This window comes from Ovis canadensis, chromosome 6 (assembly GCF_042477335.2).
Source record: "Ovis canadensis isolate MfBH-ARS-UI-01 breed Bighorn chromosome 6, ARS-UI_OviCan_v2, whole genome shotgun sequence".
NCBI lineage: Eukaryota > Metazoa > Chordata > Mammalia > Artiodactyla > Bovidae > Ovis > Ovis canadensis.
Genome location: NC_091250.1, coordinates 33,565,519 through 33,593,496, shown reverse-complemented (window position 1 = coordinate 33,593,496; position 27,978 = coordinate 33,565,519). Strand labels below are relative to the sequence as shown.

The following is a 27,978-nucleotide window of genomic DNA, read 5'->3' as shown; positions in this document are numbered from 1 at the left end:
GTTGTCTAGAGGATTCCTAAAAAACTTTTCTTCCTCATTAATAAAACTCTCAACTTTCACTTACCTGAAATGCCTTCACTTCACCTTTATTTTTGCTTGACTATAGAATTCTAGATTAATAGACATGTTTCTACTTTTTTTCTCTCTTGAAAATGCAACCCCATGGCTTCTAGCTCATAATGCCCTTGAGAAGCCAGCCATCCCTGCTATTACTCCCCTACTGTTCCCTCTTCCTCTCCCCATCTCTCTGCTTTTAAGGTTCCTCTCTATCATAAATTTCCAGCAGGTTGGCTACTATGTGCCTAACTGTGGTTTTCTTTGGGTTTATCCTTCCTTATATTTACTGGGCTTCTTGAATTTGTAGGCTGATGTTTTCTACCAATTGCAGAAAACTTGCAACCACTTTTTTTTTCCCAAAAAGTTTTTGTGCCACATTCTCTCTCTCTCTTTCAGAACTTCATTTATACATATGTTAGACGGCTTGAGATTGTCCACAAGTTCCTGAGGCTCTGCTTGTTTTCTCCCACTGATTTTCCTTTTTCAAAAAATTCCTACTGAGTTTTAAAAAACTCACTGACCTTTTTCTTCTGCCAACTCCAGTCAGCTTTTAAGTTTATCCAATAAACATTTCTGTTTCAGATACTATACTTTTTTAGCCCTTGGTTTTCCACTTGATTTTTTTCAGCTTTCGCTTTTCTGAGACTCCCCATCCATAAGACAATATTTTTGTTTAAGAAGCTTCAATGTTCTTATTTGCTAATTCCAACATCAGCATCATCTAAAGGTATGCTTCTAGTGAAAGTTTTTATTTAGGATTATAAATCACAGTTCCTTGCTTATTTCCAATAATTTGTTGCTGTATGCTGGACTTGTGAATGATTTAAGGAGCCTAAATAATGCCGTTTTCCTTTAGAATGTTAAGAGCCTGATTCCAGCAGGCAGGTACTTTACTGGCACGTCTTCTTAACTTTTTGAGGTGCAATTTTAAGCTCTACTGGGCAGGTTCAGTCCAGTTTTTTGGACCAATTACCAACCTACTGCCTTTCAACTCCAAATTCACCTTTAGTATTTGCTGAGAAAATGGATTGAAAATTAAGCATTTCTCCTTCACAGTGAGCACAATGTTAAATCAGCAGAGGATCAGAGGGACACTGCAGGAGGAAAGATGTGTAGTGGTACCTGAATATGGGGCTGTTTGGTGGCACAGGGGTCCAGCAGCAAACCCAAAGTGCACACTCCTTCAGCAACCTCAAAGCCCTAGCCTGAGTCCACTGATCACCTTACTACAGTCCTCCTAATGCAAACACCAGTGCACTCCAAGCCTCCCACCAGCAGCTCCCTGACTCCCTCTGCTTACTCATGCATCCCGCTGTGCTCAACTGTGCCTTAGAGAGTTGTTTCCTACATTCACTGCAACATGGGTATCTCTCAGTGTGCACCAATCTGGCAGCAAGCCAGCTCCCAATGAATGCCCTGACCCCCACTGAGCTCACCAGTCTTTAGCCTCAGCTAGCCTGTGAACCAGAAAGAGGGTTGTTTCCTGTTATCTGGCATCTGTGAACCAGTGTGGTCCAGAGAGTCCACTCAACTTCACCATCCAGTGGGAAGAAACCATACCTTCTCCAATGAGATCTGAAGCCCAGCCTTGGGGAGAGGATCCCTTTTCCAATTCTACCCTTCCTTTGGTAATCTCCCTCAGCCCTAGGGCACCCTTTAGAGTTCACTCTGCATTTTTTAGTTACTTCTCTATTAAAGTTCGGAGAAGGCAATGGCACCCACTCCAGTGTTCTTGCCTGGAGAATCCCAGGGACGGTGGAACCTGGTGGGTTGCTGTCTATGGGGTCACACAGAGTCAGACACGACTGAAGTGACTTAGCAGCAGCAGCTATTAAAGTTTAACAATTCTTTAAACTTCTCCTGTCCAATTCTGTGTGATTCCCCACTTCCTGACTGTAAACAAATTGATAACACACTTTCTGTACAGTGTGCCCTATTTTCCAAAAGCATGTGTTTCTGGTGTCTTAGTTGCATACCTAAGATGTTAACGAGATTTCTCCACCTTAGCTAGGCTGCAATGTCGTCTTTCAACAATGAATAACCTCTAGTACCTTCAATCCACTCTCAAACTTGTTGTAGCTACCCTCTACCAGGCCTCAGAGTCTTGCCCTGCACAAATGCAGTCCAAGGAACCCTGGGGAACACGCTCACATCTTCTCTTGCCCTGAAAGTGAAAGCGTTAGTCACTCAGTTATGTCCGACCCTTTGTGACCCCATGGACTGTATGTAGCCCACCAGGCTCTGTCCACGGAATTCTCCAGGCAAAAATACTGGAGTGGGTATCCATTTCCTTCCCCGGAGACCTTCCTGACCCAGAGACTGAGCCCAGGTCCCCAGCATGCAGGCAGATTCTTTGCTAACTGAGCCCCCGGGGGGTTCAATTCTGTGCTGCAAGTCTGGTTGCTTCAGCAGCCCCGAAACCCAGCCTCTGCCTTCTCAGCTCAACAGGGATATGCATGCAATGCACTACTGCTCAGCCACAAGACAGACTGAAACCCTGACGTTTACAACAACATGAATGTATCCAGAGATTATCATACTAACCGAAGTAAATCAGAGAAAGACATTTAAAAGGTATCACTTATATGTGGAATCTCAAAATACTGGTACAAATGAACTCACTTACAAAACAGAAACAGACTCACAGACATAGAAAACAAAGTGATGGTTACCAAAGGGGAAAAAATTAGGACTATGGGATTGACAGACAGACATGACTACATATAAAATAAATAAGAATTTACCATATAGCAGTACAGTATATTCTGTATTGTTACTATATTCACTATCTGGTAATAAACCTATAATGGAAGAGAATCTGAAACTAACACAATATTGTAAATCAAATCAAATCAAAAGGATGGGAGAATAATAACAACTCACAATCAGCAACTGTCATTGAAAAAAATCGGTATTTGTTTCAGAATTTCCTCCCCAAGTACATTTTTGCAGCTAATGTTTTTTTGACTCTACATAACTTATTTCAACAATGTAAGCGATACAAGTAAGAATTGAGTTTTGCTACCCAATAGGGCTAAAAGGGGACTATTCACAATTCAAATTATAATCAGTTTTCAAATAATATTGATCCATGCAAATCCTGTTATGGTTCTCCCTGCCATCCATCACAGATTAAGATATTATGCAACTACCAAACCAAAAATCAGTGACATATAGGAACCTAAATTACTTATCTCCATACACAGAATATTTACAGTGTAAACACTTTAGTATTAGAACTGTTCTTGCATCATCGCAATATGATGTTTAATCCATGCCCCTTTTTATAAACATAAAAGTCTTATTTGCTCCCTGACTCCATTAGAAAATAGTTATCTATCATCCACCAAAATTAGATTGATTATATTCTTTGCAGCCAAAGATGGAGAAGCTCTATACAGTCAGCAAAAATAAGACTGGGACCTGACTGTGGCTCAGATCATGAACTCCTTAATGCCAAATTAAGACTGAAATTGAAGAAAGTAGGGAAAACCACTCGACCATTCAGGTATGACCTAAATCAAATCCCTTATGATTATACAGTGGAAGAGAGAAATAGATTCAAGGGATTAGATCTGATAGAGTGCCTGAAGAACTATGGATGGAGGTTCATGACACTGTACAGGAGACAGGGATCAAGGCCATGCCCAAGAAAAAGAAATGCAAAAAAAGCAAAATGGCTGTCTGGGGAGGCCTTATAAATAGCTGTGAAAAGAAGAGAGGTGAAAAACAAAGGAGAAAAGGAAAGATATACTCATTTGAAAGCAGAGTTCCAAAGAATAACAAGGAGAGATAAGAAAGCCTTCCTCAGTGATCAGTACAAAGAAATAGAGGAGAAAATAAAATGGGAAAGACTAGAGATCTCTTCAAAAAAAAATCAGAAATATCAAGGGAACATTTCATGCAAAGATGGGCTCAATAAAGGACAGAAATGGTATGGACCTAACAGAAGCAGAAGATATTAAGAAGAGGTGGCACAAATACAAAGAAGAACTGTACAAAAAAGAGCTTCACAACCCAGATAATCATGATGGTGTGATTACTCACCTAGAGCCAGACATCCTGGAATGTGAAGTCAAGTGGGCCTTAGGAAGCATCACTATGAACAGAGCTAGTGGAGGTGATGGAATTCCAATAGAACTATTTCAAATCCTCAAAGATGACGCTGTGAAAGTGCTGTACTCAATACGCCAGCAAATTTGGAAAACTCAGCAGTGGCCACAGGACTGGAAAAGGTCAGTTTTCATTCCAGTCCCAAAGAAAGGCAATGTCAAAGAATGCTCAAACTACTATAAATGCTCTCATCTCACACGCTAGTAAAGTAATGTTCAAATTCTCCAAGCCAGGCTTCAACAGTATGTGAACCATGAACCTCCAGATGTTCAAGCTGGTTTTAGAAAAGGCAGAGGAACCAGAAATTGAATTGCCAACATCCGTTGGATCACCATAAAAGTAAGAGAGTTCCAGAAAAACATCTATTTCTACTTTATTGACTATGCCAAAGCCTTTGACTGTGTGGATTACAGCAACCCGTGGAAAATTCTTCAAGAGACGGGAATACCAGGCCACCTGACCTGTCTCTTGAGAAATCTGTATGCAGGTCAGGAAGCAACAGTTAGAACTGGACATGGAACAACAAACTGGTTCCAAATAGGGAAACAAGTACGTCAAGGCTGTAAATTGTCCCCCTACTTATTTAAGTTATATGCAGAATACATCATGAGAAACCCTGAGCTGGAAGAAGCCCAAGCTGGAATCAAGATTGTTGGGGAAAATATCAATAACCTCAGATATGTAGGTGACACCACCCTTATGGCAGAAAACGAAGAACTAAAGAACCTCTTGATGAAAGTGAAAGAGAAGAGTGAAAAAGTTGGCTTAAAGCTCATCATTCAGAAAACTAAGATCATGGCATCTGGTCCCATCACTTCATGGAAATTAGATGGGGAAACAGTGGAAACAGTGACAGACTTTATTTTAGGGGGCTTCAAAATCACTGCAGATGGTGACTGTAGCCGTGAAATTAAAAGACACTTGCTCCTTGGAAGAAAAGTTATGACCAACCAAGTCAGCACATTAAAAAGCAGAGACAGTACTTTGCCAACAAAGGTCCGTCTAGTCAAGGCTATGGTTTTTCCAGTGGTCATGTACGGATGTGAGAGTTGGAATATAAAGAAAGCTGAGCGCTGAAGAATTGATGTTTTCAAACTGAGGTGTTGGAGAAGACTCTTGAGAGTCCTTTGGACTGCAAGGAGATCCAACCAGTCCATCCTAAAGGAGATCAACCCTGAATATTCACTGGAGGGACTGATGATGAAGCTGAAACTACAATACTTTGGCCACCTGATGTGAAGAACCAACTCATTGGAAAAGACCTTGATGCTGGGAAAGATTGAAGGAGGGAGGAGAAGGGGACAACAGAGGATGAGATGGCTGGATGGCAGCACCGACTCAATGGACATGAGTTTGAGTAAACTCTGCGAGTTGGTGATGGACAGGGAGCCCTGGCGTGCTGTGGTCCATGGGGCTGCAAAGAATTGGACCCGACTGAGTGACTGAACTGTACTATACTGTATCCTCTGCTCTTAAACCTACCAAAGATTTTGGTAAATTTAATTTTCAGTGGCTTATGAGAGAAAAAAAAATTTATTTTTCAAATTTAAAATTACATTACATCATAAAATTATAAATCTGGACTACACCACATAACATATAACACCAGTAATACTATACCATCTTCTTCCTACCCCACAGTGGAGAAATTCCACTGTCTTAGAAACCTGGCAGATTAAGCATACAATATTTTCAAGTTTGTTTAATTAAAAATACTGAAGATAACAAACAGAACATTTATTTAAGTCCCTACCTAAATCACCTATTTCTTTATACATTTCGCATCAAAATTTTCTTTAACTGTGATGAAGTCTATTAAAATAACTACATCATAAAGCCAAATTCATATATTCAACTGGTTTGTGAAAGAACTTCAGACACAGAAGCTGTTTTTGTAATGCAAATTTTCTTTTTCAAATTGTCAAAAATGTACTCGTCTTAATACTATAAAAATTCTTTAAAGTCAAACCAATTAACTATTTTTGTGGGGTAAAAACATCTGTATTTTCATTCATCTCTTGAATTTCATGTTCAAATACCTCCACATCTTGGTTATACAGTATCACAACACTTTAGTATTAACCTATTTTCTTGAAATTCCCAAATGCTAGTGGTCTGCCTCTTGATCTCTCAATGGCAAGAATGATTTTAATCTCTTCAAGCTGACTGGGTAAATCTAGAGAGGCAAATGAAAGATAAGGTTTATCCTTGCCATCATGTAGATCCTAGGTACTTATCATCTCCAATCTCTGCACAACTAAGCATTCTAAGCACTTCTACCAATTCCCAGAGCTCTGCACAGACATGGAACAACAGTCAGTCATCATGAGAGTCGTATTTCTGATTTGCAAGGTGAAAATTATGAGATCTACTTACACATTTCATTTTCCAGCTTGTAGAAGAGAATTAGACACACCTTATAATTACTCCCATGACACAATTTTAAGAGTTGAAAAGGAGTGTTTAGATTATGGAATCCAAACCCTTCATTCTGAACATCAAGAATCGAGGCCTGATACACAAAATACAGACTTTCCCAAAGATTTCCTTTATCTTCAAGGATAAACCTCAGCTGTCTTAGGGTTCAAAATAACATAACTCAAATGTAAGAGAAGGATTTGTTCAGAACCATCAGCAACCAAACTGTTTTATTCTTGTAAATTACTTTGCCCTGGTTGAGCCCAGGCCACTGGCAGGTGTGAAGAGGGTCATGGGGGGAGAGAGCAAATTCACAGTCCTCCTCCCTCTTCGGCCTCCCAAGCCCAGGGACCCCAAAATTTGTTTTTCGTAAATGCCAAAAGTCTTTGACTCTTTTCTGTTTCTCCACCCCCTCGCTGATTATTATTTTAAGGAACCACAGGAACGCAACCATGATGGTACGTCACTGGAAAACATTTCATGAGATCCTTCACAAGGACGAGTGAAGAAAAAAACAGGCGCTAGTTATTAAGCTCTTCCTAACATGAAAACAAAATGTTTTAAGAATATTTCATTTAATGTTTAGAGTAAATCAATAAGATAGCCAATATTTCTGTTTTACAAATAAGAACACTTTCAATAACACATTCAAAGTTGCAAAATGAATAACTAAGAGAAGGAGTATTTGAAATTGGGTCTCTCCAATGCCAAAGTCCGTGCATACCTATTCACATGGAGCTATTTAAACTGTGTCATGCCCTACAAGATAGGACCCAGAGCAGGAGAGAAAATACAAGCTACATTTAGAGAAGAAACAGCATAGATTACAACTGCAGGGAAAAGTGAAAGGCCAAACTAAAAGACAATATTTAATCTTGATGCTGCCTGAGTAAGAAACAGACAAAAACAGATTCTGAGCTGGAAATCTATGGAAAAGTCAGGAGAAAAACAGGGTATATTCCTCCTTCCCTGTGAAAAGCATCTGAAACACCTATAAAATCTAATGTCTCTGAATTAAATGAGTGATTTCACTTTTCAAGATACATATAAGCTAGAAGTGTATAAAACAGACGATGCCGCTGCTCAGTCGCTCAGTCGTGCCTGACTCTTAGCGATCTCAGGGACTGTAGCCCGCCAGGCTGCCCTGTCCATGGGACTTCCCAGGCAAGAATACTGGAGTGGGTTGCCATTTCCTTCTCCAGGGATGGAACCCATGACTCCTGTATAGACAGGTGGATTCTTTACCACTGTGCCACCAGGAAAGCCCAAAATTATTTTTAAAATAAATTAGCAGACTCTACATGTTTGATACCAAGGGAACATTTCATGCAAAGATGGGCTCAATAAAGGTCAGAAATGGTATGGACCTAACAGAAGCAGAAGATATTAAGAAGAGGTGGCAAGAATACACAGAAGTGTACAAAAAAGATCTCCACAACCCGGATAATCACAATGGTGTGATCACTCATCTAGAGCCAGACATCCTGGAATGTGAAGTCTAGAGCCAGACATCCTGGAATGTGAAGTCAAGTGAGCCTTAGAAAACATCACTATGAACAAAGCTAGTGGAGGTGATGAAATTCCAGTTGAGCTATTTCAAATCCTCAAAGATGATGCTGTGAAAGTGCTGCAGTCAATATGCTAGCAAATTTGGAAAACTCAGCAGTGGCCACAGGACTGGAAAAGGCCAGTTTTCATTCCAATCCCAAAGAAGGGCAATGCCAAAGAATGCTCAAACTACCGCACAATTGCACTCATCTCACACACTAGCAAAGTAATGCTCAAAATTCTCCAAGCCAGGCTTCGGCAATACGTGAACCGTGAACTTCCAGATGTTCAAGCTGGTTTCAGAAAAGGCAGAGGAACCAGAGATCAAATTGCCAACATCTACTGGATCATGGAAAAAGCAAGAGAGTTCCAGAAAAACATCTCTTTCTGCTTTATTGACTATGCCAAAGCCTTTGACTGTGTGGATCACAAGAAACTGTGGAAGATTCTGAGAGAGATGGGAATGCCAGACCACCTGACCTGCCTCTTGAGAAATCTGTATGCAGGTCAGGAAGCAACAGTTAGAACTGGACATGGAACAACAGACTGGTTCCAAATACGAAAAGGACTACGTCAAGGCTGTATATCGTACCCTGCTTATTTAACTTATATGCAGAGTACATCATGAGAAACACTGGGCTGGAAGAAGCACAAGAGGAGGAACTCAAAAGCCTCTTGATGAAAGTAAAAGAGGAGAATGAAAAAGTTGGCTTAAAGCTCAACACTCAGAAAACGAAGATCATGGCATCCGGTCCCATCACTTCATGGGAAATAGATGGGGAAACAGTGGAAACAGTGTCAGACTTTATTTTGGGGGGCTCCAAAATCACTGCAGATGGTGATTGCAGCCATGAAATTAAAAGACGCTTACTCCTTGGAAGAAGAGTTATGAGCAACCTAGATAGCATATTCAAAAGCAGAGACATTATTTTGCCAACTAAGGTCTGTCTAGTCAAGGCTATGGTTTTTCCAGTAGTCATGTATGGATGTGAAAGGTGGACTGTGAAGAAGGCTGAGTGCTGAAGAATTGATACTTTTGAACTGTGGTGTTGGAGAAGACTCTTGAGAGTCCCTTGGACTGCAAGGAGATCCAACCAGTCCATTCTGAAGATCAACCCTGGGATTTCTTTGGAAGGAATGATGCTAAAGCTGAAACTCCAGTACTTTGGCCACCTCATGCGAGGAGTTGACTCATTGGAAAAGACTCTGATGCTGGGAGGGATTGGGGGCAGAAGAAGGAGACGACCGAGGATGAGACGGCTGGATGGCATCACGGACTCGATGGACGTAAGTCTGAGTGAACTCCAGGAGTTGGTGATGGACAGTGAGGCCCGGCGTGCTGTGATTCATGGGGTTGCAAAGAGTTGGACACAACTGAGCGACTGAACTGAACTGAAATGTTCAAGATTCACAATTGTCTATCCAAAAATCTGAAGTTCATTTTTTCCCAGCTTTAACAAGATGTAACTGACATACAACATTATGTAAATTTAAAGTTTTCAACATGATGATGTGATATGCATACATACTACCAAATGGATGTGTTCAGTAATCTTATGGTAACCATCTGAAATCCAAAACCAATTTTAAAACTAACATTAGCAAAGCCTGATCAAAACTGACAAAGTTTATCTGTGGCCTTTGCTGATCCCAATTAATGTGAAAAAGCATTGACTTTGTTAAGAAATACTACTATGTTTTATGTCCCAGCCCCATAAGCAGGATTAAGTAATACATGACCCCAAGTTCTTCAGATAAGAGATTGTGAATTTGTGTTGCACAATTCCAGAAACATTAATAAAATAAATGACCAGAAGACAAAATTATCAAAGAGCTCAAAGAGAGTCAAAGGTTATAATTAAAACTTGGGGTTTATGGCTCCTATAATTAGGCTCAGATCCTAAGAGCTGTCCCTTTAGTTGTTAAAGGCTTGGAAGTGTTTATGGGGAGGAATAGGGTTTAAACCCTAATAGATATCCTATTTACTGCTCCAGATAGGGGTGTAAAGCATGGACTAATTAAACAAACATACTGCATCACGAGGCAGTATGTTCCTACTGTCCCTGATTTAAGGGCATTTGCTCAATTAAATACAATCAGTCGCTACTAAGGAGTCATTTACTAACTGCACCGGTAACTTTCATGGCAGTTTATGAAACATTTTCTCCAGAATTCAACTGGTAATTTTCATTCAAATGCCTTAAAGACCAAGAGAAAACTTACTACACATATCTACATTCCAAGATATATCTTACTTTCAGCACATTCATGTAACACATCTTAAAAAGCATTATTTGTCCTTTATATAAATGGATTACAGCATTTAGTGAGATGGGACAATTTTTTAACATTAGAGAAGTAGCTCTCCCACCACATGCTGCCCTGCCCCCACCTACCCAACTCCTAAAATGGAATTTAGGAATCAAGCCATCAAATCTTTTACAGACTGGAAAATCAGGGACACATCCTGTTGATAACCAAATAGGCTAACAGCTGCTCATCATTCTGAGAAGCATTTGTGCTGGAGAAACAAATCTGGTACCAATGCCTTCTAAATGACCTACAGAAAATGATTAAAGGAAGAGTCATTGTTTTTATTTTATTATTATTAGTTGGCAAATAAGCATTACTGGCAGACTCTGTCCTGATGTCACTGGAAAAGCTACAAAAATGAGTGCTGTGTGTGTTTTTAACTATAAAAAAATTCTTCATTTGAGGCTGTGAATAAGCCAAATAAGTCAAGCACACAAGTGAGGCACTTGAGAAAAAGAAATGGATAGTTTCCAAAAGCCACTCAATATAACAGTTTAAATCCTGCCAGGTCATAAACATTAAAATATTTAATAGTTTAAAATCTGAAGGTGTTTGTCAGAATTTCTTAAGTTTGTTCTGTAAAAGTTCAGAAGTTAAAAATTGCCTTTGCTTGGGTACCAGATGCGGTGCTTTCGGACAAGAGCCACAGCTCTTAGCATGTAACTGACACTCCAGAGATTTACAGGCAGAAACTGCTCTAATATGCCTTTATTTCCTTCTAGGAAACGGAGCTCTGTGTAGGCACAGGGCATCTTTAACCTCTTTGCCCTCCTACCAACTGCTTTGGCCCCCGACAGGCTTCCTGGCAGCAAGGAGACTGATGAAAAGAAGACACAGGCTTTGGAGTCAGGAAAGCTCGAGTTTCAGGTCCAGTTGTGCATCTTGCTCGTTGTAAGATATGACCAAGATTCCCTCCTTGACCTAACTTTGATCAGGTTCCTCCAAGTTCTCTATGCCCCGACCTTCAGAATCCGCCTTGTAGGGCTTATACTACCAACTGTGGCAAATATCTTGCTAAGCCAGTCTACAGCCCCTCCATCCTCAATATATGATCAAATTCTTCATCCATACCACCTCCAAGTGATATGTGAACAGGCTGTCCTGCCTTCAGCAAGGATCCTGCTAGGTCCATTTAACCAGAATCACCCCATGCCCGTTGTTTCTGATATTTGCTCCTAGTAATTTTCCAGCCACTGACCACCATTCTGCTCCTTGGCTATAAATCCCCACTTGACCGTGACGTATTCAACTGAGCCCAGGCCTCCATTCAGGTCTCTTTTCTCCATGTTGCAACAGTTCCTGAATAAAAATCTGTTCTTTCTGCTTTAATTACTGTCCAGCTTCAGTTTTCCTGTACAGACCATAGTTACATTACTCCGTCTCTCTGAGCTTCAGTAACCTCAGCTGTAAAATGGAAATAACAGCTATCTCACTGAGCTGTTGTGGGGATGAGGTTATATAACATGCACAAAGAATCTGCTCGGTATATGATAGCCACATATACAGGCATTCAAGAAATGGTTATTTTCATTTGTCTTCATATTCTTTATTTGAGCTTTATATGATACTGTCAAACACCAAAGGATATTCCAAACCAGAGGATCTGTGCTCTGATGTGGAGTCTGTTAGGAAGCTGGTCATCCAGGCTCTCTGCCATAATCAAAACTCTACAACTTCACACAGATGGATGAGCAGCCTTGAGATGTACATAGCTCCCCTGAGACAGGGACAGAATCCCAGGGATGTTAAAAACTTGCAGCAACACAGTTTGTTACTGTTTTTTAAGGCAGTTGATATTAATTACCATGTATTGTCACAAGCTAGGCAATGTGTTACTGATTTATATTTATTCTATTTACTTCTCACAACAACAGTTAAAAAAAATATGCAGATGTGACTACTACCATGAGGTGGGACGAGATGGTTGGATGGCATTACAGACTCAATGGACATGAGTTTGATCAAACTCCAGGAGATAGTGAAGGACAGGGAAGCCTGGACTGCTGCAATGCATGGAATTGCAAAGAGTTGGACATGACTTAGCAACTGAACAACAATGAGGCAGATATCAGAAGAATACAGAGTAAGGGATCTTGGCAGCCCAGTGGTTAGGAGGGACTCCACACTTCCAATGCAAGGGGCACAGGTTTGATCGACGGTTGGGAACTAAGATCCAGCATGTTATGCAGTGTGTCCAAAAAAAAAAAAAAAAAATGTTAAGAATACAGATTAAAGAAGGGCTTCGCAAGTAGCACTAGTGGTAAAGAGCCCACGTCAATGCAGGAGATGAGAGAGGTGGGTTTGAGCCCTGAGTCAGGAAGATCCCCTGGAGGAGGGCATGGTAACCCACTCCAGTATTCTTGCCTGGAGAATCCCATGGACAGAGGAGCCTGGTAGGTTACAGTCTATGGGTCAAAGAGTCGGACACAAGTGAAGCGACTAAGCATGCACGCAGAGATTAAACAAAGATCATCACAACACACAACTCTGGTTTGTGACAAATGAAAAATAAGTTTGAAAGGCCCTGTACTAAAGAGTCTACCTCTAATAAATGTCAGCCAAGACCATCCTAATTCACTGTTTTCGAACTCCTACAGGATATTTTAAGAACTTATTTCCAGTCTGTTTTCCAAAAATCTGTGGCCACATATTTTAATTTTATATGATAAGATAAGAGAAAAACATTCTGTGGCAGTTAGAGCCCATGGCTCTGGAACCAGACTATCTCGACACTACTGCGATCTTTAACAGGTATGGTAACCCCTCTACTTCAGTTTCCTCATCTCTGAACTGAGAATAATAATCATCTACCTGCTCTCTCAGTGTCGTTCTAAGGATGAAGTTAGCTGATACATGTAAAGCACGTGGAACTTGTGTCTGCCGGAAGCACTCAATAAAAACAGGCTACTCATATTCTCAATCATGGTATATACATACAACTCATTTATTTTTCCATTTCCTCTTCAGTGAAACTGGTTTGATGAAAACATTTTAGAGGTTGGTTAACACAGACTGATTCCAAATAGGAAAGGAGTACGTCAAGGCTGTATATTGTCACCCCGCTTATTTAACTTATATGCAGAGTACATCATGAGAAATGCTGGGCTGGAAGAAGCACAAGTTGGAATCAAGAATGCCGGGAGAAAGATCAATAACCTCAGATATGCAGATGACACCACCCTTATGGCAGAAAGTGAAGAGGAACCAAAGCCTCTTGATGAAAGTGAAAGAGAGTGAAAAAGTTGGCATAAAGCTCAACATTCAGAAAACTAAGATTATGGCATCTGGTCCCATCACTTCATGGGAAAAAGATAGGGAAACAGTGGAAACAGTGTCAGACTTTATTTTTTGGGCTCCAGAATCACTGCAGATGGTAACTGTAGCCATGAAATTAAAAGACGCTTACTCCTTGGAAGGAAAGTTATGACCAACCTAGACAGCCTATTAAAAAGCAGAGACATTATTTTGCCAACAAAGGTCTGTCTAGTCAAGGCTATGGTTTTTCCAGTGGTCATGTATGGATGTGAGAGTTGGACTGTGAAGAAAGCTGAGTGCCAAAGAATTGATGCTTTTGAACTGTGGTGTTGAAGACTCTTAAGAGTCCCTTGACTGCAAGGAGATCCAACCAGTCCATCCTAAAGGAGATCAGCCCTGGGTGTTCATTGGAAGGACTGATGCTAAAGCTGAAACTCCAATACTTTGGCCACCTCATGCGAAGGCTTGACTCACTGGAGAAGACTATGATGCTAGGAGGGATTGGGGGCAGGAGGAGAAGAGGACGACAGAGGATGAGATGGCTGGATGGCATCACCAACTCGATGGACATGAGTTTGAGTGAACTCTGGGAGTTGGTGATGGACAGGGAGGCCCGGCATGCTGTAATTCATGGGGTTGCAAAGAGTCGTACACAACTGAGCAACTGAACGGAAGAAACAGAAACGTATATACAGGACACTTGGTTACATAGAGCCAGAGGACCAAAATGGCTCAAATGTAAAAAGGAACCAAGTTTAGCTGAAGAAATACATTGCTGATGAGAATGTATCAGTAAAATGGTACAATCACATTTAAAAATTGGTTGGCAACATCTAGAAAAGCTGAACAAAGGCTCACCCCTAGAATATCTAGAATTCTAGGTATTAAACCAACAGAAATGCCCATGAAAAGTTATGCACTGAAATCTTCACACCAGTACTATTCTTAATAGCAAACAACTGGAAACTGAGATGCCCATCCACAGTGCTAGGTGCAGTCACACGATAGGATACTCCACGGTACAGAGAGAGACCAACCACAACTAGCTACACAGAACAGTAAGGTGAGTCTCTCCAACATATGCAAAGGGAAAGAAGCCAAATGCCCAAGTATGCACGGTGTGATTTCAGTTATAAAAGCACGAGAAAAGGCTGGACTAGGTGCCGTGATGCAATGCCCAGGTCCCCCAAGGGAAGAAGGATTGCTTCCCCACTTTGAAGAGGGCTGCCAGCACACACCCAGCAGGCTGTCAGCCCTCTTCAGAAATTGCCCCTGCAGAAAGAAGCAGCAGCAGTCAAAGGCAGGGGACCCCTCCCTGGACAGCCAACCACTGGTCAACACAGAGGTTTAAGTGACTACTTTTTTGTGCAACTGAAAGCATCTTTGAAGGGCCTTTCCAGAAGCCCACCCAGGATCAACTCTGGCTTCCACTAAGACCAAACTGCAGCTCAGCTTCTCCTCTAGCCCAACTCTGCTCCCTGCCTTTCTCTTTCTTCTGTGCTGCTCCCAAGAGCGATCCTTCTGAAGGCTCATCTCGCTCTTAGAGTCTGCTTCCCAGAATTTCCAACGAGCTCATGGGATCTAAGCTGTGAGAAGTGAGGACGGTGATGACTACTGTGGGGAGGATGGCGCGAGGGGTGTGGGGGGCCGGAGAGGAGAGGGCAGGATGCAGATCGTCAAGGGTGCTGGTAACAGTCTTTTCACCTGTCTGGGTGCTGGTCACACGACTGTTCAAACGGGAAAAATTCATTTAATTGTATACCTGGGAAATGTGCACTTTCTCCTAGGTATACTATAGTTCAATATGAAGTTAAAAGCAAATAAGACAAGTAAGAAAATAAGGAGAATGAGACAGAACCTTAAAGAATATTTAGTCCCACCTCCTTGTGCATGCCTTAAATTACCCTTTTCTGTGCACTTAAAACGTAGCTCAGAGAAGTCGAACCTAAGATTAGGTGGCAGACCAGGCCAAGAATGGTCCAAGAGCCTATGCTGTTTTAACCAGACCACGCTCTCGGGCGGAGCAACAGGAGTCCAATCTGAGGCTGCGGGAGGGCTTGCTGCAGCCAGCTCACCTCATCAGCTTTGCCTTGCAAGAAGGAAGACTCTGAAGAAAGCCAAAATGCAGGCACCCCAAGGGTACCTTGATCTCTGAATTTTCCTCAAGAGACACACCTGGCTCTGAAATGACAGGACGTAAAAGCCTTTTGAATGCAGACAAACAGCATGTTTGACCCTGTGTGGTGCTCTCTCTTCTGTTTTTATTATTTGTCTATCCCCTCGTTGCCACCTTCTCAAAAGCGGTATTTAGTTTATTTAGGTAATAAAATGTCATACCTTCTCTTTTAGACAGGAATCAGAATCACAAATGGGACAAAATATGTCCTCAATAGGCCAAATAAATTCTTTCATTTTCCTCACTGGCTCTTAATGAAGCTATTGATAAACTCAGCCCTGACCCCTAAACTCATCTGTATCACTCCTACATTGAAAACCGCTCACCTGGTAATTCTGGAGAACTTCATTCCAAATGATTCCCTTAAAATGATGGTGATGAAGACAGCACCAAAAAAGAAGTGGAAACTACTGGAACAAAATTGTTACTTTATTTCCAAAGTAACTCAGGAGAGAGGGGAGGTGCATGTACCTGTGACTGATACATGTTGATGGATGGCAGAAACCAACACAGTATTATAAAGCAATTATCCTCCAATGGAAAATAAACTCTAAAAATAAATAACATCTTAAAAAATACGGATGCAAAAACCATAAATAAAATATTAACAAATAGTGAAAAAAAAAAGACGTAAGAACTAAAGACACGGTGATCTCTGGGAAACTAAAACGGCTTTCAGCACCCAATTCTTATGAATATTTTATACCAGCAAAGAGGGAAGATTATGAGGAATTCTACCCCATGTCTTCTAATATATTATTCAGGCTGATCCAAGGGAAGAATTAAATACCCTGTAAACTTTTAGCTTGCTGTTACTGTAATTTTCTGTCAGTATTTCTTAGATCAAGAGCATACAACCCCATAACTGAGCTCCAATAAAAATTTTTAGGCTTGATCCCAAGGAACAGCCAAACATGTTATCACAGAGTATCTACAACTAAACTGTTTTTATCCTTCTAAAACGGTTTTCCTCCCAAATATATCTAATAAGTAAATTCATCTCCCTTCAAGGTGGGAATGGAAAAGAATGCAATAATCATGTGCATCCCATTCTTTATCTTAAACTTTCAATAGGAAGCTGGCTAGGAATTTTTTACACACTGTTTTTCAGGACATTCCTTAATTTATCCATTTATTCAAACAAATATTTTTTGAAAACCAACTCCACCTTGAAGCAAAAACCTAAGTCTTCTTCATTATATACGGTTATAAAAAGATCTCAAAACTTTTCTTTTGACTGCTAAGTAGAACTCTAGAACTCTACTCCACCCAAAATCAAGAAGCAATTTTATTTCCTGACTCTATTAGTCCTTCAATAGAGAACAGATGAAGAATGTTTTCTTTAAAGATACCATCCTTTTCTTCCCACTCAAATACCAGAAGCAAAAATCAGGCCGATTCTGTCCCCTGGGAAGAGTGACTTAGAACCTTGTTAAAGGGATAAGATGCATGCTGTCAGATCTGCGTAATAAGGGCCAGACAAGAGCCTGTGTCATACATGCTCAAGGCTGCCCAGCCCTGTGTCTGCAAGGAACTTTCCCTCCTTCACAGCTGGGACCACAAACCATAATAAGAGCAAGAGCACCCCTCCCTGCCTTCCCAATTCCTAACAAGACTGCCTCCTGAGGGCCACCTCTAGAGCGCATCCCCAACAGAGCAGGTGAGCTCTCCAGCCTCATGTTCAGAACAGATCTATGATCGGAGGAAGTATCCAAAGATAAGTTTGTTGTGGCTACCTACTGTGAGAGTCACAGTGGTTTCAACACTGCTGCAGAGCAAATCTTAAAAGCCATCTACCTCAGTTGGTCCAGCATACATCATGGGAGACGGGAAGATGGCCACCACTGTGGTTTCAGGATTCAGGACTCCTTCCTCCAGCACTGCAGCGTGCTGTTTCATCCGCCACATCAGAGGGACGTCATCATCCTTTGTCCAGCCCCCAAGCGGGTGAAGGAGAAGGACAGGGCGCCGGTAGCCCCTCTCCAGAAGCTGCCTGTGGGTGTCCTGCATTAACAGAGCGTGGCCATTGTGTACTGGGTTGCGCAGTTGAAAGGCAAAAACAGCATCTGAAAGAGAATTTCAGAGTTAAGAACAGCACGTTTCTAATGTTACCTTCCAAAAGATAAGCAATTCTTCTTGAAGCTTGATGCTCAGGATTAAGCAAACGTATGCTCAGAATCAGAAACTGGGGGAAAAGCATGTACTGTGCTGACCACTTACTTCAAGGCAGCCTGATACAGTAACTATTACTTTACACATCTTACAAGCCTGAGGATGTGTCACATAATAGTATTGGACTTTCAACAATTATTTTCTGCATTCATGGGCAACCTGAGGATGAAAATCAGACTGTCTGGCCCGAACACACCTCAGGTCAATGGCCTGCAAAGCATATAAATTCTCAGTCTATGCCTTAATAACCCATCAGGTCAACCCTGTCATCAGATCTAAGACAGTCCTTTATTAAAGAAAGACAGAGAAATGGAGGGGTTAGAAAATTTACTTACTATCTAAATAAGTTCATTTATACTGATTACTCTAATTGACTGCAATGCTATCCAGTTGTTTTGTGATGACAGGTCTAGATTTTAGATTACAATTTGTGTGCCAAGTCGCTCAGTCATGTCTGACTCTTTGTGACCCTGTGAACTGTAGCCTGCCAGGCTCCTCTGTCCAGGATTCTCCAGGCCTGAATACTGGAGTGGGTTGCTATGCCCTGCTCCAGGGGAATCTTCCCAACCCAGGGACCGAACCCAGGTCTCCCACAATGCAGCTGGATTCTTTATCATCTGAGCCATGCAACAACAATATCCCTTACAAGGACCATTGCTATTACTCAAATGTTGAAAAATGCTGAATAAATTAAAGTGGTTGACTATGTATCTTCTGCTTACAACCCTGGCTTCACTCCTACATGGGGCTCTTGCTGTCAGGAGACCTTTCTCAGAAGGCATGGCTCTTTGGGGTCATAGAGTAATTTTATAGAACAGAGTAACAACCCAGTAAGAGGAGCTCTGTGTTTGGTGCCCTCATAATATCTGGTAAGTCATCATGCAATGTCAATCTAATCTAGACTCAGAGAAGAACATCTTCCCTTTCCCTAGTAATTTTAAGCTGAATTGTAATAATATCCCCAGTCTATTCTCAGTTCTAACCCTCTTCTATCACAGGAACAAAAGGCACAGAAAGAAAACTATGGCACCTAGTTGACCAGGAGGTTTTTGGGGACACATCCTGTGACGTTACAAGATTGACAGCATCATCACTATGCTATGAAGTTCTCAAGTTACCTTTTATAAATGAACAACGCTGGTTTACACCAAAGAAATAGCTAGCAAGACATAAGGTACAAAAAAGAAATCTTGATACAAATATGTGAGTATCCAAAATTAACAGGCTTCCCTGATGGTTCAGATGGTAAAGCATCTGCCTTCAATGCTGGAGACCCAAGTTCGATCCCTGGGTCAGGAAGATCCCCTGGAGAAGGAAATGGCAACCCACTCTAGTACCCTTGCCTGGAGAATCCCATGGACAGAGGGGCCTGGTAGGCTACTGTCCATGGGATTGCAAAGAGTCGGACAAGACTGAAAGACTTTACTTACTTATCTAAAATTATCCTGCTTTAAGGAAACAGGAGGAGGGGTGATATCACAGTTTTTCTGTCCTTCTGAAAACACTTCAAATTATAGATATCAAAAGATTTCAAAACATCCCTTTTAGCCATTATACAGAACTCCCCTTGCCCAAGACCAAGAGTGAATCTTACTTCCTAATTATCTATCATACTCCAGCCTTTCCAAAAAACAACAAAGAATGTCTCCTGAACACACGCACTACCATGGTTCCATTTAACCTGCATTCTGATTCTGGACTCGATCTCATCAGTAAGTTTAGTTCTCTCCCCTCTCTTCCCTTCCCTTTACCCATTCTTTGTAAACAGCCTTGAAGAACAACAGAGACACTTACTAGCCATTAAGGAATCCTACTGATGTGTTACTGCACTGATGGGGAGGTTGGGGGCAAGTAGCTCAGGCTTGGACCACGGGGAGGAAAGAGACTAAGAGCACTCTGGGCCAGCACAAGCCTGCGGCACCTGGGCCAAGGAGATGCCTGCCTGAGTGGGGTCAGTGGGGGCAGCGCTGAGGAGACAGCTCGTCTGACTGGGAGACTGCACCGCACATGGAGGAACGGCAAGGAAGTAAATCCATGGAAGATGATTGGGAGCCAGGATTCTGACTGTAGGAGAGAAAAGGCAAAAGAACCAAAAAGAAGAAAGGCTAGAAAAGACCACGTGGTATTGGATTAGGGTTGAAAATAACAGGACGACCGGCCTCATGGTTTTCAGCTGTATGGACAGATGTATTCAGGAACAGATATAAACTTCTGTGAGTATACATAATTATTTTTTGGTTCTGTCCACTGAAAGGTCCTACAAGCAGTGACTACACAGTGGCAAAGAGCAAAACTAAAGCCCAAATTTTGCAACCTAAATACTACCCTCTATTTCAATAAACCAGGGTTCGTTGGCAGAAATGGCCAGTTCTGGGGCAGGCATGGATAGCACAACGTGAGATGGAATGTCTTTTGTACCATAAAGAAAGGAAGTGCTCAGAGGATGAAGACATGTCAAAGGATAGAGCAACCAGGACATGTCAAGGGACACAGCCCCAGAAGCCAACCTAGGACAAGCTAAACATCAAAGTAAATACTTCATGGTTTCAAAACCACTGAGTGAAAGAGTCTATGAACCCAGAAAGAATAAAATAAATGAAAAAAAAAACAATGAAGAAGAAGTGGAAACTCTAACTTACAGTATAGAAGGTCAACTAACAAATGTAACCAGAATGATAGCATTAGAAAAATCACTGTTTGCAGCGTGCTAAAAACTAACAGATAAAAATTTGATAACAACGGGATATTTATCGAGTCTCAAAATCTGCCCCCCAAAATACTTGTTAGTATGTACAAAAGAACTTGTTAACTTTACAGCAGGAAAAACCTGGTAAACATGACCTTTAACGCTAAAAGTTAAGTTTTTAAAAAGTTAAGCTCATCTGTAAGAGGACAAATCAAAACTGTGAGCCACAAAATATGATGTGCCAATGATTCAGCCTTGCGCCCCATGGGATTCCTGACAAAACGTGTAACTAGAACCTAATCATGAGGAAATAGCAGATGAACCAAAACTGAGAGACAGTGAAGAAAGTAAATAACAGGTACTCTTCAGAAGCGCCACGTCTGTGAAAGACACAGACCAAGCTTGGTCTTTGCTTTGTGAAAGCAAAGACCAAGTGGCTGCTCTGATGAGGCAGACTAAAGGCACGACTGACGTCCGGAAGCTCACTGAAAGGTGGCAAAGAGAAGACTTCAGCTGTCATTGTTGGCTCTGTGATAAAGAACCAGCTGGAACAATGGCGTGATACGAGTGCAGGACCCAGGCTGGACTGTCTCATACCAGTGTACTTTTCTGTGTTTGATGTGCACACTGAGGTTAGGCAGGAGACTGTATTTATTTTCAGTAAATACATGCGGAAATAACTAAGGAGCAATGAGACATTGTGTCTGCAACTTTCAAAGAAAGTGAGAATGAAAAGGCAAATAAACATAATGTCAATTATGGGATCTGGGTAAAATATATAGGAGCTCTTGGTACTATTATAATTTTTCTGTAGATTTTAAAAATTATTTCAAAACAAAACGTTAAAAAACAAAGTAAAAAATTATGATGGGAAACATATGAACTGACTACTATGTGTGAATTTTACTTAGATCCTAAATCAAACTATAAAAACAAGAAACGTAACTACTATGAAATGATCAGAAATACAAACACTGACTAGATATTTAATAGTATTGTGTGGGTTCTCAGTCACTCCGTCGTGTCCGACTCTGTGTGACCCCACAGGCTGTAGCCCACCTGGCTCCTCTGTCCACGGGATTTTCCAGGCAAGAATACTGGAGCGGGTTGCCATGCCCTCCTCCAGGGGATCTAACTGACCCAGTGATTGAACCCGGGTCTCCTGCACCTCCTGCCTTGCAGGCAGATTCTTTACTGCTGAGCCATTGGGGAAACCTATTTGATAGTATTAATAAACTATTATTATTTAGGTGCAACAGTGATATCATAGCTCTGTTTTTAAAGTCCTAACTTTTAAGAAATACTTTCTGAAATATTTAGACGGAAATGACTTGAGGTCTGAGATGTGCTTCAGAATAACATGCAGGAATGCAGTGGGGTAAGCAGCAGCGTAAGTGAAACAAGATTAGCCAAGAGTTGGTACAACTGAATTTGGGTTGGAGGTATATGGGGCCTTATTCATACTATTACAAAAGTAAAGAGTTACTTTAAAGTGTTACTTCAGATTCTTACCGTCTGAGCCACCAAGGAAGCCTAATACATCTACTTACAAATATAAGCAGCATATATTTGAAAGTTTCTCTAAAAATTTTTAGAAGGGAAGATGATACACACGGAAGAAGCATTGTTTTGGAACAGGACATTTACAGTTTCAAATCACAAGTCTACCAGTTTTTAAGCACAGACTGTGGTCTTTAAGGTATTCATTTCACTTCTGACATCTTCCTAGTGGGGTGATACTAAAGTTACTGTTATGAAGAGAATATAAAGTACCCAGCACGGTGAGATGCACACTGCAGTCACTTAATAAATCTAAGTTTCTTAAGACAATTCATTCTTAAAAAAAAAAAAAAAAAACAGAAAAGCACCCTATCCAAAAGTTCCTGGCAGGGAAATTGAACCCACTGTTCTACTGGCGGCTCCAGGTCTATTCCAGACGAACACCCCAGTGAGTGTTTAAAGACGAGGGTGCGTTAGCTCTGCGCTGGGACATGCAGCCTGCGCTGTCCTTAATGAGGAGCAGGTGCGCAGGACCCCTGGGTAATACATCTCAGGTGTGTGATGACTACATTCCTAGACTTCAGTCAGGGCAAATCTCATTCTATAAGATGGCCATTTTGCAAGATTATTTATATGACAGGATGTACAAAAGGAAACATAAAAAATAAATTGTCTCAAATACATATATTTCACAGGTTCTAATAATTCACCTACCTAGGCTTCCTTTCCAAAAAGAATTAATCTAGCTCCACATGGACATTTAACAGATAAAGGTAAGATGAATGACTTCTTAAAAGTTTACATTAGCAGCATATAAAGGATTTTACTGACAAAATTTCTTCCGGGTAGAATTATTTCCTTATTATCAGGTCCATTCAGAAATGCAGTAATCATTTGGTCTGCCCATTTTTTTCTCCCCAGTATTACCAGGCTTTTCCTAAACTTCCAGTCTTTTCAATCCCTTATAACTATTTATCAATGAATTACCCAAATGGTTTTAACTGTCTGTAGCTGCAGACTGCATTTTCATCCCTACCATCTGGTTTCTCCACTAGAGAACTTACATGGATGAACAATGTAACAGGAGTAACTGATCCATTGGAAGCTTACATTCCCAAGGTATTGTCCCAACTAACATAACCCAACATGCATCACTATTAAATTTTCCTCCGTCAATTTTCCATCAAGGATGGAAAAAGAATAATGGGCTACTATGGACCTTGGCCCACTGATACTTACAGCAACTCTCAATAATTTTTCACATTCTCATCCCCATTTCCTAGAGGACAGTGAATTCCCTGTTGTCACACCATAACTGGTATAAAATATTTACCTTTTCACTTATAACTCCTTATGGCTTAGTTTAAGACTGAATGCTTTACCAAAGATCAGAGTTTCAACTGTGTTTGAAAATGGGACATTACCTACAAAATGACTGAAGCTTAATATTAACATTTATCATTTCCATTTCTTTCTAGCCCTTTGTCCTCATTCCTGGGATGTGTGTGTGTGTGTGTGTGTGTGTGCATGTGTTAATTGCTGAGTCATGTCCAATTCTCTGTGACCGCATGGACTGTAGCCTGCCAGGCTCTTCTGTTAGTGGTATTCTCTAGGCAAGAATATTATGATTTCCATCTCTTTCTAAGCCTCTGCCTTCATTTCTGGGAAAGGACCAGGAATTCTATTATTTTGGCTTATAGAAAGTACACTGTGAAGTTGTTGATGATGTGCACAAAAGCAAACTTTTTCCTTCAAGAGCTGGAGTGAATATTTTATGTTTTAAAGGCTATGGGGTTTCTGCTGCAACACTCAACTCTGCATGAGTAGTGCAAGAACAGTCACAGACGATGCATAAACGAGTGAGTGTGCACATTTCCCAATAAAACTTTATTTATAAGAACCAGCAGTAGGCCAGATCTGGCCTGCAGGCTGTAATTTACTGACCTCTCAAAGACAAATGAAATTTGGGTGATGGAAGTGAAAACACTGCAGCCAAGCCACCTGGTGAGATCAAAAGTGAGGAAGCAGGAAGGCAGATGTGTCTGAGGACACAGAATTATCGATTTTGTCAAAGATGGATACGAAGCCTAGACGTGGTATCATGTAGAATTCTGAAACACAGGTTAGGAAGGATACTGCATTCCAAACAGAGTTTGTGCATTTATCAGCCATATTCCAGAGAGAACTGGCCTAGCAGACTGTGCAGGGTTGATGTGGGTGAGAGTTGGGGGGTGGAGTGGAGAGACAGCAAAACCAGCAGGCTGCTGCAAAGAAACATGTGCCCCACATTTTCCATATAAAATAAACCAGCCTCCAGGCTTCCATTGTCTCTGCTCACTCAATGTGTTCCTCCCCCAGCATACAGGCAGGCTCCTGTGACTGACCACAACCAACACCCGTACACTATAACCACGTGGCAACAGTGAAGACAGGTGCTACCCTCGCAACATGGGAGACCCAGGTTCAATCCCTGGGTCAGAAAGATCCCCTGGAAAAGGGAATGGGTAGCCACTCCAGTATTCTTGCCTGGAGAATTTCATGAACAGAGGAGCCTGGCAAGCTACAGTCCAAGGGGTCGCAAACAGTCAGACACAAATGACTAACACATACATACAAATGAAATACTGAAGAAAATTTGGAGAGAAAAAACCAACCCAAATGCATGATCTTAATATAATTGGTTTTGGTTTTTTGCAGAGTCTCCTAGTTTTTCTCCTTACGCATACATTTTTACACAGATGTGATCAAATGCGTATGACATTTTATACTCTGCTTGGCCCATTTTAGTCTAATCACCTGTTTCTGACATCTTGTAGTCCTCTCAGAACCATAAGGTTCACTGCTGGGTCCTATGACATTCTTTCTTTACAGACTCATTCAGGAAACTTACCCCTCTGCCTGGATTCAATTACCATGTGCATACAGATGGCTTCTGTTAGCTGCATCTCTAAGTCCTGACCTTCCAACTCATCAGTTACAGAGACTTATTACTAAAAACATTTCAATAGATATTGCTCATTACCGCTCCCACCCCCTCAATTTCTCCACCTTCACTATTACCCGCATATCTCAAGCCAAAAGCAGGCCCAGCTCCCTAGACATCTATATTTCATGCCTAAGTAAGGAAGAGCCCCACAGTACAGCTTCTCTCCTTCTCCTCTGCATTCAATACCATCCAGGAGCCAACACATCATGTTAAATACAGTCTGATCCCTTCCCTGCAGCAGGTGGAAGGGGAAGAAGACAGTAGGGAAGCTTCTTCTGAGGATGCACTGACATGTGATGGGGAAGGAATGGCACCAGGAGTGTTTCCTGGTGGTGGAAGGAGGGTGGACCCCGACCCCCTGGATACAGGAAGGACACAGGCTGCCTGACCGAGCATCACGGCCCTGGAACACAATGCGGCATACTGAAAACTGGGCCGGGCCCCTGCGCTGCAGTTCCTCAGCAAAGGGCCCAGGGACGGCAGCAGGTTCCCAGCAGGGCTGCTGTGAGCCACTAATGGACTGGTCAGCAGGGGAGTGCTCCAAACTCTTTCCCCCACATTTCTCAGAAGTGCGCTTTGCTGCCCAGCCCACAGGCAGAGTCCTGGACTGCATCCCAACCACTAAACCCAGAATTACAACATCTTCCTGCTTGCTTCCTTTCAACTTCTCTGAAAACTGTCCTACATACAGCACTAATTAATAAGTCTTCTCTTCCAGTCCTAAGCAAGCTCTACTCTCTGCCATTTTACCCCCAAACTGTAAGTACAGGCAATTCTGATTTCCCTCAGATCAATGCAGTAGCTGAACAAGAGTCCTGAGAACAGTGCCACGGCTGGCGGGGGAGAGGGGAAAGGTGAGGGCGCTCTATGTTTACCTCTGTGGGGGATTTTTTAAGAGAGTTGGAAACAAACAAACAAGAAATGAGTTTGATGCCCCACCTCCCTCAGGCCTGTCATAAATCACCAGTCTTTCTTTTACTTGAACTGCTCATGAGAGAATAAAAAAAAAATCCACAAGACAGAGATAGGCCACTTGAGTAAATATGAATAGACTAGAATTTTTCACAAACATGGACTCTCACACCCAAAACATGGCAGCACGTTTTCTTTCTTAAAAGTGCTTTCAAATTAACGTGAAACGTAAAGCTTTTTGCCAAATAGACCCTGTACTGTCTGCTCTGCGTTCACCTTCCCCTCTAGTCCTTGTCTCCTCCTGAGCATGTCTGTGTGCGTGTACCTGTGTGTGTGCACGTGTGTCCAGGGGCAAGGGGAGGGCTGCACTCCTACCCCCCCAAAGCAGACCCCAACAGTCAAGCAGAGGATGGAGGAGAAAACATCTGCCCCCAGCACGGTGACCGCAGCCGTGCCCACACCCCGACAACCATCTCCTGCCCGCTGCCCCTCCCCACAGCGCCAGCCTTCTCTTATCCCACTTAAGAAACAATGTCAGGAATGGTAATACTACCCCCAAATTGCTAGTCCCCAGATGCCTCGTCATTCCTTGGCAGCTCCCTTAACCTTGACCACCCATCTTTAAATACTCACTTTGTCAGATAACGCTCACAGCCTCATCTGAGTGTGCCCTGACCCAGCTGATAGAGGCTCCGTCACCCAACCTCAGATCGTAGCATCTCCTGCTCACTGCCTTGTGGCAGTGCCTTCAGAGGCAGGCGATCTGCTTGCGCCTCAGCTTCCTCATGTATCTATCATTCCCAACTTTGCCTAAGATATCTACCTACTGTTTCTACCAATTCATTTAAAATACGGTCTGGTTCAATACAAGGCTTTTTCAGATTTATTAAGCACTGTGCTAGCACACACTAGCTTGAAAGGAATTATGTCAATGTTTCCCTTCATAACCCAGCAGGACTCCACTGTGTATAATAAACATTAACTTGGCTCTTAATAGGCTTAAGTGAAATTTATTCTTTCCAAGATAGTGGTCAATCGTCAATGGTTCAAAGAATCTGCCACCTGGAACCATGACACCTTGCAATCACATGGGTATTAGTGATTTTCCAATCCTTCCAGCTACAGAATGGGTTAGAAACACCAAAACTGATCATATCAATGTGCACAGGACAGCCCACACAGGGTAATCAGAGTTCTTCTACTATGATGAGGGAAGGAGGAGGAAGAGGTTAAAAAAGGAATCCTAAGTAAAAGGAAAAAGAGAATTTCCTCTTTTCTCTCCCCTGAATTATGATTTGCACACACAAGTAGATGACTTGTTACTCGCTTCCGGAAAAGAGTGAGTAAGAACTATAAAGGAAGGTCCTCAATCTGTTGTTTATTTGCTTTAGTCTAAAATGGAAAAGTAAACAAAATAACACCCCACCATCTTTTTTGCTTGATTTAAGGCAAATAACTGGCTCCCAGCTACTTTAAACAAAAGTTACAATCACTCATTATGCAAGAAATTCTCTAAATGATTTAAATTGTTTGGTCCCACAAGGAAGAATGCAAAACAGATGTAATATAAAGTCTCTGATTATGAATGATAATTTCATGATAAGACCCTTCAACAGTGCCAAAAAATTATTTATTAACATGAGCTTCTGATATAAATTATTTTGGAAAAAAAAAATAAATGAGCAGGTCTCAGCAAGTTTTCAGTTAAACATGTTCCTGCTTACCAGAAAAAGAGGTCTATACATGTTAAATTATCAGATGCTTCTAGCCACACACAAGATAAGACTCAACTAGAAGTGTCTTCTATAACTCAAACACGCATTACGTCTTTGAGTAAGAAAT

General features: G+C 41.6%; 1 protein-coding gene across 3 annotated transcripts in view; it reads right to left on the bottom strand.

Moving 5' to 3' along the window:
• PAPSS1 (3'-phosphoadenosine 5'-phosphosulfate synthase 1) overlaps window positions 1-27,978 on the bottom strand; it is a 121,982-nt gene that overhangs the window by 22,356 nt on the left and 71,648 nt on the right. For all 3 annotated transcript variants that reach the window (XM_069592968.1, XM_069592970.1, XM_069592971.1), the window contains one exon: window positions 17,678-17,946. In XM_069592968.1, the coding sequence (XP_069449069.1) occupies window positions 17,678-17,946 (269 nt within the window). The remainder of the gene's footprint in view (window positions 1-17,677; window positions 17,947-27,978) is intronic.